This window comes from Papaver somniferum, chromosome 9, assembly GCF_003573695.1.
Source record: "Papaver somniferum cultivar HN1 chromosome 9, ASM357369v1, whole genome shotgun sequence".
NCBI lineage: Eukaryota > Viridiplantae > Streptophyta > Magnoliopsida > Ranunculales > Papaveraceae > Papaver > Papaver somniferum.
The window spans coordinates 7,483,868-7,498,209 of NC_039366.1; the positions used below are offsets into that span (position 1 = coordinate 7,483,868).

The 14,342-nt window shown below is 36.1% G+C and overlaps 3 protein-coding genes across 4 annotated transcripts; 2 read left to right on the forward strand and 1 right to left on the reverse strand.

The window, feature by feature from the left end:
• On the reverse strand, positions 1-2,974 carry LOC113309253 (amino-acid permease BAT1 homolog). 2 transcript variants are annotated; one of them, XM_026557667.1, is made up of 7 exons: positions 2,613-2,974; positions 2,309-2,499; positions 2,008-2,190; positions 1,656-1,775; positions 1,372-1,563; positions 978-1,283; positions 1-876 (listed from the first exon to the last, which is right to left on the reverse strand). In XM_026557667.1, the coding sequence occupies exons 2-7, from the start codon at positions 2,375-2,377 to the stop codon at positions 130-132; spliced, it is 1,617 nt and encodes a 538-aa protein (XP_026413452.1). In that variant the 5' UTR covers positions 2,378-2,499; positions 2,613-2,974; the 3' UTR covers positions 1-129. The 2 variants fall into 2 exon arrangements, with proteins under 2 accessions (XP_026413452.1, XP_026413453.1); XM_026557668.1 differs by having other exon boundaries at positions 2,804-2,815.
• A 3,582-nt stretch (positions 2,975-6,556) lies between these two features.
• On the forward strand, positions 6,557-7,702 carry LOC113314003 (dihydroneopterin aldolase 2-like). Its single transcript, XM_026562771.1, has 3 exons — positions 6,557-6,915; positions 7,060-7,259; positions 7,364-7,702. Exons 1-3 carry the CDS (start codon positions 6,847-6,849, stop codon positions 7,590-7,592), a joined length of 498 nt encoding a protein of 165 aa, XP_026418556.1. The 5' UTR covers positions 6,557-6,846; the 3' UTR covers positions 7,593-7,702.
• An 801-nt stretch (positions 7,703-8,503) lies between these two features.
• Positions 8,504-10,077, forward strand: LOC113313814 (dihydroneopterin aldolase 2-like). Its single transcript, XM_026562609.1, has 3 exons — positions 8,504-8,688; positions 8,834-9,033; positions 9,699-10,077. Exons 2-3 carry the CDS (start codon positions 8,834-8,836, stop codon positions 9,895-9,897), a joined length of 399 nt encoding a protein of 132 aa, XP_026418394.1. The 5' UTR covers positions 8,504-8,688; the 3' UTR covers positions 9,898-10,077.
• Positions 10,078-14,342: the final 4,265 nt, after the last annotated feature.

Below are 14,342 nucleotides of genomic sequence, written 5' to 3' on the forward strand. Positions count from 1 at the left end.
CCAGATTTTAAAGTGTTTTCTTAAAGATCGATCCGAGTGTTTGATAATATTAATTACAACAACCGATGTAGACAAACACGTTGACCTGGGTATATATATGAGTCCCAGTTTTTTTTTTTTTTTTTTTTTTTACAAACCATTATGAACACCACTACGCATACGAACATGACCATTGATCGCATCATTCTGGTGGACATCGATATCATCGTGATCAGAAACCTGATCAATGTTCCTAACAGGTCCTTTGAACCATCTCCTTGCATCCAGCACCCACCAAAGCATAATGAGCGTCAAAAATATCCCCACTGCAACAGGTGCATAGTTGAAGGTATCCCAGCTTATAGGATAAAGAGTGGGAAGTAGGAAAACTGAACATGTATAGCATATCCATACGAAAGCTACAAAGCAGATTGGTCTTCTTGCTTTTCCTAAATAGAACGGTCCTGGCTTGAAGTTCTCTTCTTTCATCACCATCCTTGCGAAAATCGGGACCGCGTACCCTCCAACCCAACCGATTGTTGCTATCGAAGTTATGGCAGTGAAGACCACGTTAACTTTCAGAATGGGAAGCCCGAGAAGAATGCAAATGGCTGCACATAACCAAACTGCATTCGCGGGGACTTTGCGTGTTGGATGCACTTTTCTCCATACGGAAGAAAACGGAACCCCTCCATCTCTTGATAGTGCATATACCACCCTGGCTGCACTGGTAGTGATTGACAGTCCACCAAAGAAGAAAGAACCCCAGATTATGAAAAGCAGAATTATGGCTCCGGTTCCACTCTGATACCTTCCATAGAATGCATCATATAATATCTGTGCCGGCACAAATGTTCCGGCAGTCTCATTGCTTGGATCATATAAGTATTTTGGATCCTGTGTGTTTATACATCAATCAGAAACAGTAATAAGAAGGAAAGAATGATCCATTTTTGCATCTGGAAATGTACTGATGAAAAATGAATCTAAGCATATACCTGAATGCTAAATGTGAGGGCTAAGATGTAAGCCCATCCGAAAACCGAAATAATCCCTATACTCGAAAGGATTGCAATAGGACCATTCTTGTCAGCGCCTCTTGTTTCTTCTGTAAGATGAGCAGCGGCATCATACCCATAAAGAGAGTACTGACTCACTAGCAGAGATAGAACAACTGCGTATGCGCTGCTTGTTATCCCAGTTATTTCTGGAGCTTTCTCGAAATGAGTAAATACGTAGGAAGCAGATTGTGTTGTTAACGACACCAAAGGAAGCATAATTACTATTACCGTGCCGCCAACAACCTGACAATGAATCGACCACAAAAATTATAATGAGATAGCCGAGCATCTTCAATAATGTGCAAAAGAAAGTTGCTTATTATGCTATTACCTGCCACCAGATAGAAATGATATCTATGTACGCAATAACTTCTAGCGCGAAGGTGTTGAGGACTGCCCAAATTATGGTCAATCCGATGTACATGCACAAGAATAGCCATTTGGGTGTCAAGTATCCTCCGTCTTTGTTTGTCCCAGTACTTAGTAAAATTATACTCTGCAATACCTGTGATCCTGCAAAAGCCTACTTACACACACTAGATTAGCACTCCAATTTTACCAAGTTAGTGCAAAATTATGCTATGGTGAGTTGAATGAATGTGTTTTTTTTTTCACCTGTGTACCAATTCCAGCAACAAGGCCAATGGTTTCAAGCCAAGCACAACACCATGATGCGAAAGGTCCCCATTTTGGACCAGCAAGATGAGCTGCCCAGAAGTAAAGAGATCCAGTTGTCTACATGGTTGGCAAAACGTTAACCATCAGGATTCAGGAGACAAGATCCAGCTATTGTGGTCAAACACCTTTGACTTGGTTTGACAATAGTCAAACTCGGTCGAGTGAGTCAGCTAGTTAGTGACTCGTTGACCCATTTACACATGCAAATAAATTTATACTAATATTTTGCATCATGGCAGAAGAAAACAATTAACATAAAGAGTATGATAAAAAAAATTAGATGATTTACCGGAAAAGAGGAGCAAATTTCGGACATGGCAATACCAACAAACCAGGTGAAGAAGGAGACGACCACCCAACCCCAGACAAGACTTGCCGGTCCTGCATATTGAAGGCTGGATCCGAACAAAGGTGTTATCCCGGTGAACAACGTCATGGTTGAAAATGATATCGCCAGCGTCTTGAATAGCGTCTGATTAAGAGGAAGGTCAAACCAAGGATAATTAAAAACTTATCAAATGGAAATTGGACAAAAAAATAAAATTTTATCACACAAGAAGCCGGCAAGCTGTTGGCTTGAACATACTAACCATTTCTCTTCTGAGTTCTTGCTTGTAACCCAATTCATTGAGACGCTTCTCTCCTGAATCCATCATCATTTTTGATATGATGTTATCTCTTCTCTCCCGTCTTAACTAACTGTCTCCAGTCCCTGGTGCTCCGACTTGATCCGGCCACCCTCTCTAGAGACAGCTGAATCTTTGAAATATTAGATTCAGTTCTGAAACGGGAAAAACAAGGACAGGGGTATTAAGAAGAAGCAAAAATGGGAATAATTCAACAGAAATTTTGATTGATTTATTTATTGATGGTGGATTGTTTGAATCTCCATACATGCAGGTGGGAATGCAGGAGAAGAAGAATAGAGAGGTGAGCTGATTTTCAAGGGAGAATCAATTGCCAAGTCCAAATTCAGCATTTCTCGTCTAGATAGTCAAAGACTCAACCCAGAAGATCCAATTACAGCTCGGTCTCTAATTGTTTAAAGTATTTTGATATTGTTGTTAATTTTTGAGAGTACCCACAATTTGACTTTGAGCTGCTTTCATTGATCTTGTCATTTGAGTCCGTCGACAAGACCTTACATCTTCAAGGCAACTAGGCAACCTTGATTTTATTTCACATCAGAATACACACTGACCTGCGGAATTTTACTTGCTCAAAGCCTATTTCGGATCTAGCATGAAAACCAGCCATTTTACATATGGTTACTAGTGACGGCACTTCGCAAAAGAAAAAATAAATTGACTAAGTTAACTGAATTGATTAAATATCGTTCATACTTTCATGGTGTTGCTGATAAAAATGCACGAGCGGTGCAGGATGAATGCTCAACATGAAAACCATTTTACACATAGTAGTGACGGTAACTGAAAAACACTTAATAAAATAAAAATGCTAAGTTAATTAATTTGATTAAATATTTTTCATATTTTTATGTTGTTGTTGACTTAGCGGAAAACTTATCAATGAACCTTGCGTTTGTGAGGTGGAAAAATTTTCCTTAATAATTATCCAATCAAAAGAAGAAATCCGTAAAACAATTTCCAATCTGAACGGGTGAGGAGCGCTAGGACCAGATGGGTTTCAACTAAGTTTTTCTAAAATTAATTGGGATATAATAGATCCGGATATAATTAATGCAGTACAAGAATTTTTTAAAACCGAAAACCTGAATCCGGAATTGAACTATTCGTTCATAACTCTGATCCCTGAAATATCCACTCCACAAACCCCATCAGATTTCAGACCCATCAGCCTGAGTAATACAATTTACAAGATCATATATAAGATTCTAGCAAACCGGCTAAAGCCAATCCTAAACAAGATAATATCCCCAAATCAATATGTGTTTCTTCCACGGAGACAAATCACGAACAACATTATCATCACTCACGAGCTTATTCATTCAATGAAAAACTCAAAAGCCAGAAAAGGTAACTTCGCCTTAAAGTTAGATCTCTCTAAAGCTTTTGACAAAGTGGAGTGGAACTTCATCAAATCGGATTTATCAGCACTAGGTTTTGGTGACGCGTGGATAAAGCTAATAATGCGATGCATATCAACCACCTCATTTTCTATCCTTCTAAATAGTTCTCCGAGTCCGAAATTTACCACATCCAGAGGACTAAGATAGGGTGACCCGCTTTCACCATACTTATTTTTAATTTGCATGGAGATTCTTTCTAGACTCCTAGCGAAAGCAGTTTCTGAAAAGAAAATTTCGGGCCTTAAAATAAATAAAGATGCCCCGAAAATTTCTCATCTTTTCTTCGCAGATGACTGCTTTTTATTCACAAAACATGATCTAGGTGAGGCAAAAAATTTGCTAGACATCCTATCAAGATTTGGAGAGATTACTGGTCAGATGGTCAACCTACAGAAATCTGGTATATATTTCAGTCCTAGAATTCATCTGAAACATGGGAAAATCATTGCGAGAATTCTAAAAGTTTCCTTAATGACAAAAAATGATAGATATCTGGGAACTCCTCTCTTCTTCGATAAAAATATAAAAGAAAATTTTGAACCTCTGCTACAAAAATAATATACCACTCTTCAAGGATGGAAATTTAAATTGCTCTCCCAAGATGGCGGAACACTTCTAATAAAATCCATTCTTCAAGGTTATCTAACTTACCAAATGCAAGTGCTAGCTCTTCCTAAAGAAACGCTAGATCAAATAGACAAAATCCAAAGAGAATTTTAGTGGAATAAAGATAGCCCCAAAAGCAGAGGAGGATATAGAAGGGCTTGGGCCAGTATTTGCAAACCTATGTCCCAAGGTGGTCTTGCAATCAAGAATCCGCACCAATTTAACATAGCTATCCTTACTAAACAAGCTAGCCGTCTCATCTCAAAGCAAGATCGATTTTGGGCTCCACTTCTCAAACAAAATATTTCCCAAACTCTCATCCTCTGGAATTCTCTAGATCTTCCAAATTATCTTGGATTTGGACAAGCATAAAAAAAAAGGTTTGGATCTCATTAAAGATAATTTTATCTGGCAAGTTAAAAATGGAGCTTCCACAAAAATTTGGGAAGACAAATGGGTTTCTAACACAGATATCATTGAAAAGCCTATTAATATCCAAGATCTGGTTCCACAGAGGGTAAATGAGTTGATCACTCCCGAAAATACATGGGATCAAGAAAAACTTGATACTTGTTTTGCTCCAGAAATAAAAGCGAAAATCCTAGCTATTACTCCAAAAAGACAAGAACAAGACAAAGTCAGATGGAAACATCATCCTTCAGGAACCTTCTCGGCAAAAAATGTTTATAACTTTCTTATAAATCAAAATCAAGAGAGCAATACATTAGTGTCCTTTCCCTGGAAAAAAAATTGAAGATCCAAGTAATCCCAAGAATCAAATTACTCGTTTGGAAATTAGCCCAAAAAACTCTTCCAACTAATTCAAGACTCGGAACGCATAATTCAGACATAAACACAGAGTGTCCAATGTGTAACTCCTAAGAGCAAAAATCGGAACAACACCTTTTTTCTCTTTTGTCCCTTCACAAAAGCTATTTGGTTTGGTATTTCTCTACAAGCGGTGAATACTAAAATTACTTCGTATTCCATTGAAAATTGGATAAAAGAGTGGATCACGGACCAAGATTTCATTCAATTGTCGGATAAAATAGCTATTATATCCTGGTTCATTTGGAAGCACAGATGTTCGGTAGTTTTTGAGAAAATAAACCCGAACCCGATTCACCCCATGGAGCAAATCAAGAAATTTTTGAACCAGAATACACAGGAAAGGATCCAAAAATCAATGAAGATAGAAAGAAGAAATACCTCCAAAAGAGAAATGGTCCGACCTATCTTCGGATTAGTTAATATTTATTGATGCGACTTTCAAAAAAGAGGATTCAACCATGGGATACGCTTTTTTACTTTATTCTGTGGACATCGAAATATTTATGTATATTGAAGATGGTTCAGAGTGGGCTTCCTCATCCTTTTATGCAGAATCAAAAGCCTTGCTAAAGGCGTCTGCTTGGTTAAGTAAAAATATATTATCCATTGTCTCAATAGTAACGGACTGCAAAACTCTGGCGGAGACGATCAACAAGTCTTGCAAAGATTCTCCTTGGAGCTCGGATAACACCGTACAAGAAGTGAACTCAATTCTGACGACATTCCAAAAGAAGCTCGAGTTAAGCATCTTCGGCACAGGTTCTCCCACATTCGGCACATGATTTTTAAATTTAGTGTTATTTCCAATGTTTTTGTTAAAAATGAGCTCATAAACATTTTGTAATATATTTCTTATTAATATAAATCGGTTTTACATCAAAAAAAAAATTAAAAAATAAAATAGATCAATGCACGAGGAACATTCAATTTATTTTTGGATAACAAGTCAACAGGTTATCAGTTATCTTGATAAACCATTGGCAAGCTGAACAGCATTGGTGCAGGTAGAGCCCACATGATGCAAACGGGGTGGGTGCATCACTAATGTTATTGCCACCTAACAAACGTATGTAACAGTAACAGTAACCATCCAGAATCCCTTGTCCAGCTAACCAACATTCTCCAATTCTTTCCTTTTGGTTATCCAACTTTCCTCATTTCCACAAGATTTCACAGAAAAAGTAAGACTCCGATCACAATATTGTTCCTCGAAATAGACAAACAATATTAATCTTCTTCCAGTTGGTTTTGGTTATGCACAAACAGTTTTAATCTCCATAATACTTGGAACTTCATAGATGGTATTGTTCTCAACGTCAATTCTGCTTTCTTAGTGATTGATAAAATGTATAACAGAGATTTTATTACTGGAGTAGCATACATATAACTTAATTAGAGCCGGTTTATGGCGGTCATTCTAGAGTTTTTCAACATACTACTGTACTAGCACCCACATCATAACGTAAGACTGACTGTTAAAGAAGGAAAGTTGGGCAGGTACCATATCCAACCGAAAGTCTACCTTATAGAAATGAAATCACTGTAGTAGTAATTCCGAACACCATAAAATCATCATCCCCGATCATATTTGGGATTTCTTCTCTTTGGTAATCCAACTTTCCTCATTTCCATAAAAACAGAATGATAAGATTAATGGTGTTTTGTTTGATAATCTTCGTCCCCCTCATATTCGGTATCTTACAGCAAAAGGTAAGATTTCACCATTCTCTGCTCTTGTAGTGTTTTGATAAATGTCCAGAGAGTTTAATTATGTGAATCATCAGTAGTATAAAACATGATTTCTCCATTCACGAGTGTATCCTACTGATCTAGTTCATTGTGCTGTCTTTACAGATGGAAGCAGATTGTATGATCTCTAAAGGTGACAAACTTATACTAAGAGGCTTGGTGTTTCATGGATATCATGGCGTTTTACCAGAAGAGAGAACTCTGGGTCAGAAGTTTGTGATTGATATGGATGCATGGGTTGATCTTCGTGAACCTGGTAAATCGGATAACATAAATGACAGTGTAAGCTATGTGGATTCTTACAAGTGAGTACATCAAACTTTTGTCGACGATCATAAATACCTACATATTCCAACTTCCTGCTAGATCAGTATATAATTTGTGCCTCCCATGTTGGAATGACTTGCAGCATTGTGAAAGATGTAGTGGAAGGACCTGGTTATAATCTCTTGGAGACGGTGGCTCACCTCATCGCCAAAAAAACACTTGAAAGGTTTCCTCAAATATCAACTGTTCGCGTGAAGCTTGGGAAGCCTCATGTTTCCATTCAAGGTCCCGTTGATTATTTAGGGATCGAGATTGTTAGGTCGAGAGATTTGTTGTCTTATACTGAGCCTTGTACTCAGAATGGTCTTTGAACTGATTTGATATCCTCTTTGTTGTCCTGCCAGTTTTGGTTATCTTTTAACTGGTTTCATTTTATATATCTGCGTAATAATAATGTACATTTATGTACAAATTCAGTCGAGTTATCTTGTCTTGGCGTCTGACTCAGCCGAGTCAGATGTTACGTCGCTTATCTTTTATGATGTTCGACTTATTTGTCTGATTCGGAAATATCCGAGTTATGTACAACTTGGTTAATATCCTACTTGTACGTAGATCAAGAACGGCTTTGCTAGATATACCGTGATTTATACACAGAGTGTGCACGGAGAGGGGACCGGATCGTTCTGGATTACCGCTCAACATTGGGATATGGAGTGGGGCAGGACTGGACCCCACTCTCCTCTCACAGAGTGCACACGCCACATGGTGTACAAATCATTTCCGGATTAAAAAATGGAGAGGATCAAAAATCAAAAATTCTTGGTGAACCGTGTGATTAAACCACACGAAAATCGCTAGACACAACAAATCCCATGAAATTGGACCCTGCTATCCTCTTCGGACCAACCGGAACCACACCAAAAATCTGTCAGATGTAGTTTTGGTGTGATTTACCACACAGTCTGTTAAGAACGACCCATAAAAAATATAACCTATCTAATGATTGTTTGAATGGATGCAATAAGTCATAATCAGAGTAAAAAAAAGGTTACCAGGAAGATTTTACCCAACAACCGACCATAGTTCCAAGGCTCCAAACAAGTTAGGTGACTCAGATGAAAATTTGTCTAGGGTGGAACAATTGTCCATTGGTGGCTTTAGGTGTTGACCGTCAAGTCAACCAGTTATCTTGACCCCAATCTCATTTCTTACCCCTAGTCAAATTGTCAAAAGTAAAGAATAATGGTAAATAAGAAAATTCCAAGCACCATATAACACAAACCATCCATTATCCACCAAACTAACATTCTCCGGTCCATTTTCCTTTTTGATATCCAACTTTCCATAAGATTTTACAGCAAAAATTAGAGCTCGAATCTCGATATATTTCCCGTTAAAGGCAAATAGTGTTCATCTTCTTCCAGTAGATTAACCAGAAACGGTTTTTAATCTTCATTGTTAAAGGTATTGAGCTTAACTTCAATTTTGCTGTCTAACTGTTTGATAAAATGTCTTAGCGACATTTTTTTAATATGCATTAGTACTGCTTTTGTTGTGTTATTGAATGTAATGACTGATTATAGTTCCCTCATTTTGTCCTAATGTATAGATGGAAGCAGATGGTATGGTTTTGAAAGGTGATAAACTTATACTAAGAGGCTTGATGTTCCAAGGATATCACGGTGTTTTACCAGAAGAGAAAACTCTGGGTCAGAAGTTTGTCATTGATATAGATGCGTGGATGGATCTTCGCGAGGCTGGTAAATCTGATGATTTAAATCACAGTGTAAGCTATATGGACATTTACAAGTAAGTACACCAAAACAAAAGCTAGTAACGTTGTTATTTTGCTAATGCATCTTACTTAGTTATTCATAGTTATGCATTGGAGTTTTCTTGCTGTTCCTTGTTAAATTCCTGCATTTGTTTTGTTGTATCAATAAAGATAAAATTTATTAGGAAAAGAGAGCTGAAATAGAAAAGACTAGGCAGCGAACCCCGAAACCAAAAAAACAATACAAAAGGGCTGTACAGAAACCCCAAAAACCCTACAAAGCTTTCATGACAGAAAACAAAAGATTCTTCCACTTAGCAACAACATCCCCAGCAAAAATACCCTGCACGAATGTTCCCTAACTCCCCTGGAATAGATGTTATGTTCTGTAGATTAATACTTATTGCATAAATAATGTTGATAAAATGGTCATGGATGAATGTTTAAAAATGTGCTGCAATCGACACACTTGACTCATTCCTTTGTCGATTAAAACTGGTACCAGTTCTTCATGTGCATATATGAACTAGCTTTTAGGTAACGCGCCCAACCTTTTACATAGGATCAAAGTTACATGTTTACTTGTTGTGCTAGATCTATATTTTGTGCCTCCATGTCTTCTCTTACTCTCTTGTAATGTGCTCGTCACAGCTTGAAGTACCTAAAAAAATAAAAAAAAATCTGTTGTAATGACTTGCAGCATTGCTAAGGATGTAATGGAAGGACCTGGTCATAATCTCTTGGAATCGCTGACTCACCTCATCGCTACAAAAACACTTCAAAGGTTCTCTCAAATATCTGCAGTTCGTGTGAAGCTTGGGAAGCCTCATGTATCTATTCAAGGTCCCCTTGATTACTTAGGGGTCGAGATTTTCAGGTTCAGAGGTGTTGATGTCTAATGCTGAGCCTTGCACTCGGAATACTTTGGGATTCTTCAATCTCTCTTTTCCTTTGTTGAATTTTTGGGTGGTCTTTGAACTGATTGGTATCATCTTTGTTGTCCTGCGAGTTCTGGTTATCTTTGAACTGGTGTATACAAATCAAACTGTTTTTTTTTTTTGGCTTCTTTCTTTCTCCAACTTGAAAGAAGAACATCAGCAACAGCCAACCATCTTGATTCTTGTTTCTCATGGTAGCCTTGAAGTTTATCTCTGAGTTGGGCTTCCCATGAAACTTTGGGCTTTAAATATAAAAAATGGTGTTACCCAATCAACTAACCTGTGTGAACTAGACAAGAGTTGACTTAATAGGTGCATGAGATCGAGATGAAGTAAAAAGAGAAGAAAAATCTGATAAACGTGTGGTTAAGTGTCGACGGAGTTGAATCTTTTTGAAAATTAACGTCAACTGTGGTGTGTTATCACCGGAAAAGGTTGAGGGTGGGTGTAGATCACGAGGATGGACAGATCTTTGACTTTCAGTTTGAATATTACTCACACATTTTTAATCCTTTACACTTTTGAGATGATAAAAGCTATAAACATGGATTTTTTTTTGAGAATTTAGACATGACTAGTTCCCAAAATCAATTCACTGAAGACTCGCTCTTACTTATAGCGTGTTTGGATACCAGAAGCAGAAGTATTTCTTCTCCAGAAATAATAGTTGGGAGCGGAAGTGGGAAGTAAAAACATTTTGTTTTACAAAAAAACTGACTTTTTTACTTCTAAAAGTCATTTTAAAATTGTGTCCCTAAACTAACTTCTGACATTTTTGCTTCTAGAAGCCCAAAATGTAACTTCTGGATGTGTACCCAAACAACCTATTAGTCTAGCATCTACAGAAACTAATAACTTCACGAACACTCTGCTCCTACTCAAATTAACCAAGATATTCCCGTTCTTACCGAGGATATCTAACCTAGAGAAGCAAGAGAACCAAAAGACCGTGGTCCAGAATTTATATCATATCTTGTAGAGGGTAATAAGAATGGAAATTCTGACCAAAAAATAAAAATAAGAATGAAATTCTTAATATGACTAAGTATGTTATGCATGTTGATGATGATCCTAAAACTTACTTTGAGGTTAAGAAGCTAATGATATAATTCAATTTTTTCTAACGGTAATGAGATAACTTTTGAATTACCTCCTGTGTTAAGCCTATAAGATATAAATGGACATTCAAGAGAAAATTGAATGTTGATGGTTCCATTGGTAAGTTTAAAGTCGGATTCGTTGTTAAGGGTTATAAACAAAGACATGGGATTGATTACTTTCATGCATATGCTCATGTTACTCGTATCCTATCTCTTTATTGTGTAATTGCACTTGCATCTATTCACAAGTTAGTTATACATTAAATGGATATCAAAATTGTGTTTCTAGAGATATATATGGAAAAAGTCAACTAAAGGGTCTAATATTACTAGGCCAAGAAATTAAGGTTTGCACGTTATGAAATTTCTTTATGGCTTGAGAAAGCTCCAGTACAATGGAATTGAAAGTCTAACAAATTATCTTTGTCATATGGTTTTGTTGATAATCATGATGATAAATGTATCTATAGTAGGCATGATAGTGTTGATGCGTAATTCTTTGCTTGTATGTAAATAATATGCTTAGTTTTTGATGATCGAACATATCTCATATGGAATAAACAAAGACTTTTGTTGGTTCTAACTGTGATATGAACGACTTAAGAGAGGCTGATGTGATTTTAAGAATTAAAAACATAAGGAGGTAGATGAGGTGGATTTAACCTATCTCATTACATTGAAAATTTTCTTAAGAATTATGGTCATTTTGATGACAAATTATATATCACCCACTATTTTAAAATCTACTATCAAGTTAATAAAGAATACATGATGCACTCACTCACCACTTGAGTATTTCAATATTATTGGAAGTCTTATATATGTATGCTCCACATTCTGCAAGACCGTACATAACCCAGGTCATGGGAGTTTTATGTCGTTTCTCAAGTGACCCAGAAATTGAATACCGGAGAACAGAATAGCCAAAGCCGTATATTATGTATTTCTGATTCAACAGTATTGTCGGAGTTTATTGCGTTAGCCGATTATACAAGGAGCCAGAATAGCTTAGAAATCTATTTGTAGAGATCCCACTTGGGAGGAATCCATCTCCATCTACAACGGGCCAGAAAATTTCGCCGAATCTTTATATCACGATTTGTTCTAAGTCTTGCATAAATAATTCAAGGGATTCCTTTTTTATTGTAATTTTGTTCAAATATTATTTAAGGTTTATCCTTGTTATGTAAATCTTTATACCTACTAGTGGAAGGATGTATAATTACTATATAAGTATTACAAAAGGCATTTGTAAGAGAAGTCGTGGTAACTCAGGGAATATTTTTCATATTATCTTATTACATTAAAAAATATGTATTGATGTTAGCTTTGATCAGGAAAGCGCGATGTATGTATTATAAACAAAACAAATTTTGCAATGTGTTTGATAAATGTGGAAAGATGATATAAAAAACTGTTGTATCTATTTGGGATTAATATCATCATGCTAAAGTTTACAAGGAACTACTTAGACCACTTGTAGTGACTTTTCTATCATATAAATTGACATAGAGCTCTGCCAACCTTCTTGGGAAGAAAGGCAAAAAACTCCAACTCTTTCCTTGGTTTTTTTTTTTTGTCGAAAACTAGTGTTCAGAAGTGATGGAACTTGAAATCTAACAGAATCAGAGAATATATGGAAGAAAAAAAAAATTCAAAAGTAAAATACTGTGAAGCCTGCTAATAATTGCAGCAAATAAAAGAGAGTACTAAATGTTCTTCAATTATAAGACAACTGACTCGAGCTTATGATGTGTGCAAACTTGGTAAACAACAAAAAAAAATTGAGTTTTGTTGTTTCTTCGCCCACTTCTCTCTTCCTTATGATCATCAGTCCAAATTTTGGCACGTTGGAGAAAAAAAGTAGTATAGCCCAAAATTTGATCTATAGCAGAAGAATCTAGCTCCTAGGAGGGGGCCCTAGGAGGATCAAAGTAAGGGACCAGGCTCATAACAATCGAGATAATAGTAAGAAGCACTATGAAGTTCAGTATATCTCCGAGTTTCTTAAACTGACTTGGCTTTGTATAGTTATTGAGATCCTCTCTCAATTTTTTCACCTCTTTCCTCGGAAACACTTTAAATACTCATTTTCAGAAGTTGCGCCATATTCTACTAGATAAATAGTTATCCTTATTAGCTTCCTTTGCATTGATTTTTTCTTGTCAAGTTGTTTGGATGGTATCTTAATTGGTAAAATAATTTTACACATTTTATACAAATTGTTGAATAATATTTTACATATATAACTAGATATATCAATTTCTCATGTTGTTCCAAAAAAATGATAATGTGTGAGCGTAAAGAAATACATTTTCTGGAACTTTTTTTCCCTTCATATTATCTGAAAAGGAGAGGGTACCAAGTATACCATCTATTTTTTGTTACGGAACTTATAGAGTATTCTCTTTGTTGAACTTAAATCAAAGAATGTTATATATTTATTCAAGATTGCGATCCATCAAGGAATCCATTAGAAATAATAGTTATAAATCTATCAAATAACATGTTTTATTTTATGTTATCTTTGTTCTCCTGCATTGGATTTCCAGACATGGTTGAGGTTAATTGTAGGAAATGGTAGAGAATTTTTTGGCGAATAAACTCCTCTAATTATATATTTTTGTTGGTTAAAAATATTAGCCAGAATATAAAATTCGATTTTAGTTAGAAAGGCATTGACATTATGTTTACCAGTTAAATATCATATTTGGAAATAAGAGATCTGGTTTGATGTAGTAAGATGATCTTCAGAGTTACTGATGGAGATTCAAATCAAAAAGTATAATAGTTTGGGGAATGTGTCATTATATATAATCGGTTTTGAAGAGATTGAAAGGGTTTGTGATCATTTTCCCCATTTACCAAAATATATTTTGTCTCAATAAGTGAAAAACATAAATCCGTCGAAAACCCATACTCTATTATTAAAAAAATTACTCTCTGGTGGTAAACCATATGGTAAACGGTGTTGGAAAACTTAGGCTATGGATGCTATAAGCGCGAGCAATACTTGATCGAGGCGTGATACAAGCACTGTCCTTAAGAATAGATTTCGCGTTAATGGCATCTATTCTCCGGGATTCAACGATCTCAATCTGATAAGAGTGCACTCTCTTAAACTGAATTCTTGTGAACAATAAGAAATTAGTTTACTGTAAACACAATGTTTATACACCATAAGTATAAACATAGGACACTCCAATATAGGAGGAAGAGAAGATAATTGACAATTAGAGTGAGAGATATTCGTATATTTTTCATCTACTAAACACCTATGATATATAGAGTTTGAACAGATGTTTG

Excerpts from the sequence above, each read along its gene's own strand:
- LOC113314003 (XM_026562771.1), top strand. The coding sequence starts at position 6,847 with ATGATAAGATTAATGGTGTTTTGTTTGATAATCTTCGTCCCCCTCATA. Across the intron at positions 6,916-7,059 it reads TCGGTATCTTACAGCAAAAG|ATGGAAGCAGATTGTATGAT; the intron begins GTAAGATTTCAC and ends CTGTCTTTACAG. Across the intron at positions 7,260-7,363 it reads AGCTATGTGGATTCTTACAA|CATTGTGAAAGATGTAGTGG; the intron begins GTGAGTACATCA and ends AATGACTTGCAG.
- LOC113309253 (XM_026557667.1), bottom strand. The coding sequence starts at position 2,377 with ATGATGATGGATTCAGGAGAGAAGCGTCTCAATGAATTGGGTTACAAG. Across the intron at positions 1,564-1,655 it reads TTGCTGGAATTGGTACACAG|GCTTTTGCAGGATCACAGGT; the intron begins GTGAAAAAAAAA and ends GTGTGTAAGTAG. Across the intron at positions 877-977 it reads CCCTCACATTTAGCATTCAG|GATCCAAAATACTTATATGA; the intron begins GTATATGCTTAG and ends ATAAACACACAG.
- LOC113313814 (XM_026562609.1), top strand. The coding sequence starts at position 8,834 with ATGGAAGCAGATGGTATGGTTTTGAAAGGTGATAAACTTATACTAAGA. Across the intron at positions 9,034-9,698 it reads AGCTATATGGACATTTACAA|CATTGCTAAGGATGTAATGG; the intron begins GTAAGTACACCA and ends AATGACTTGCAG.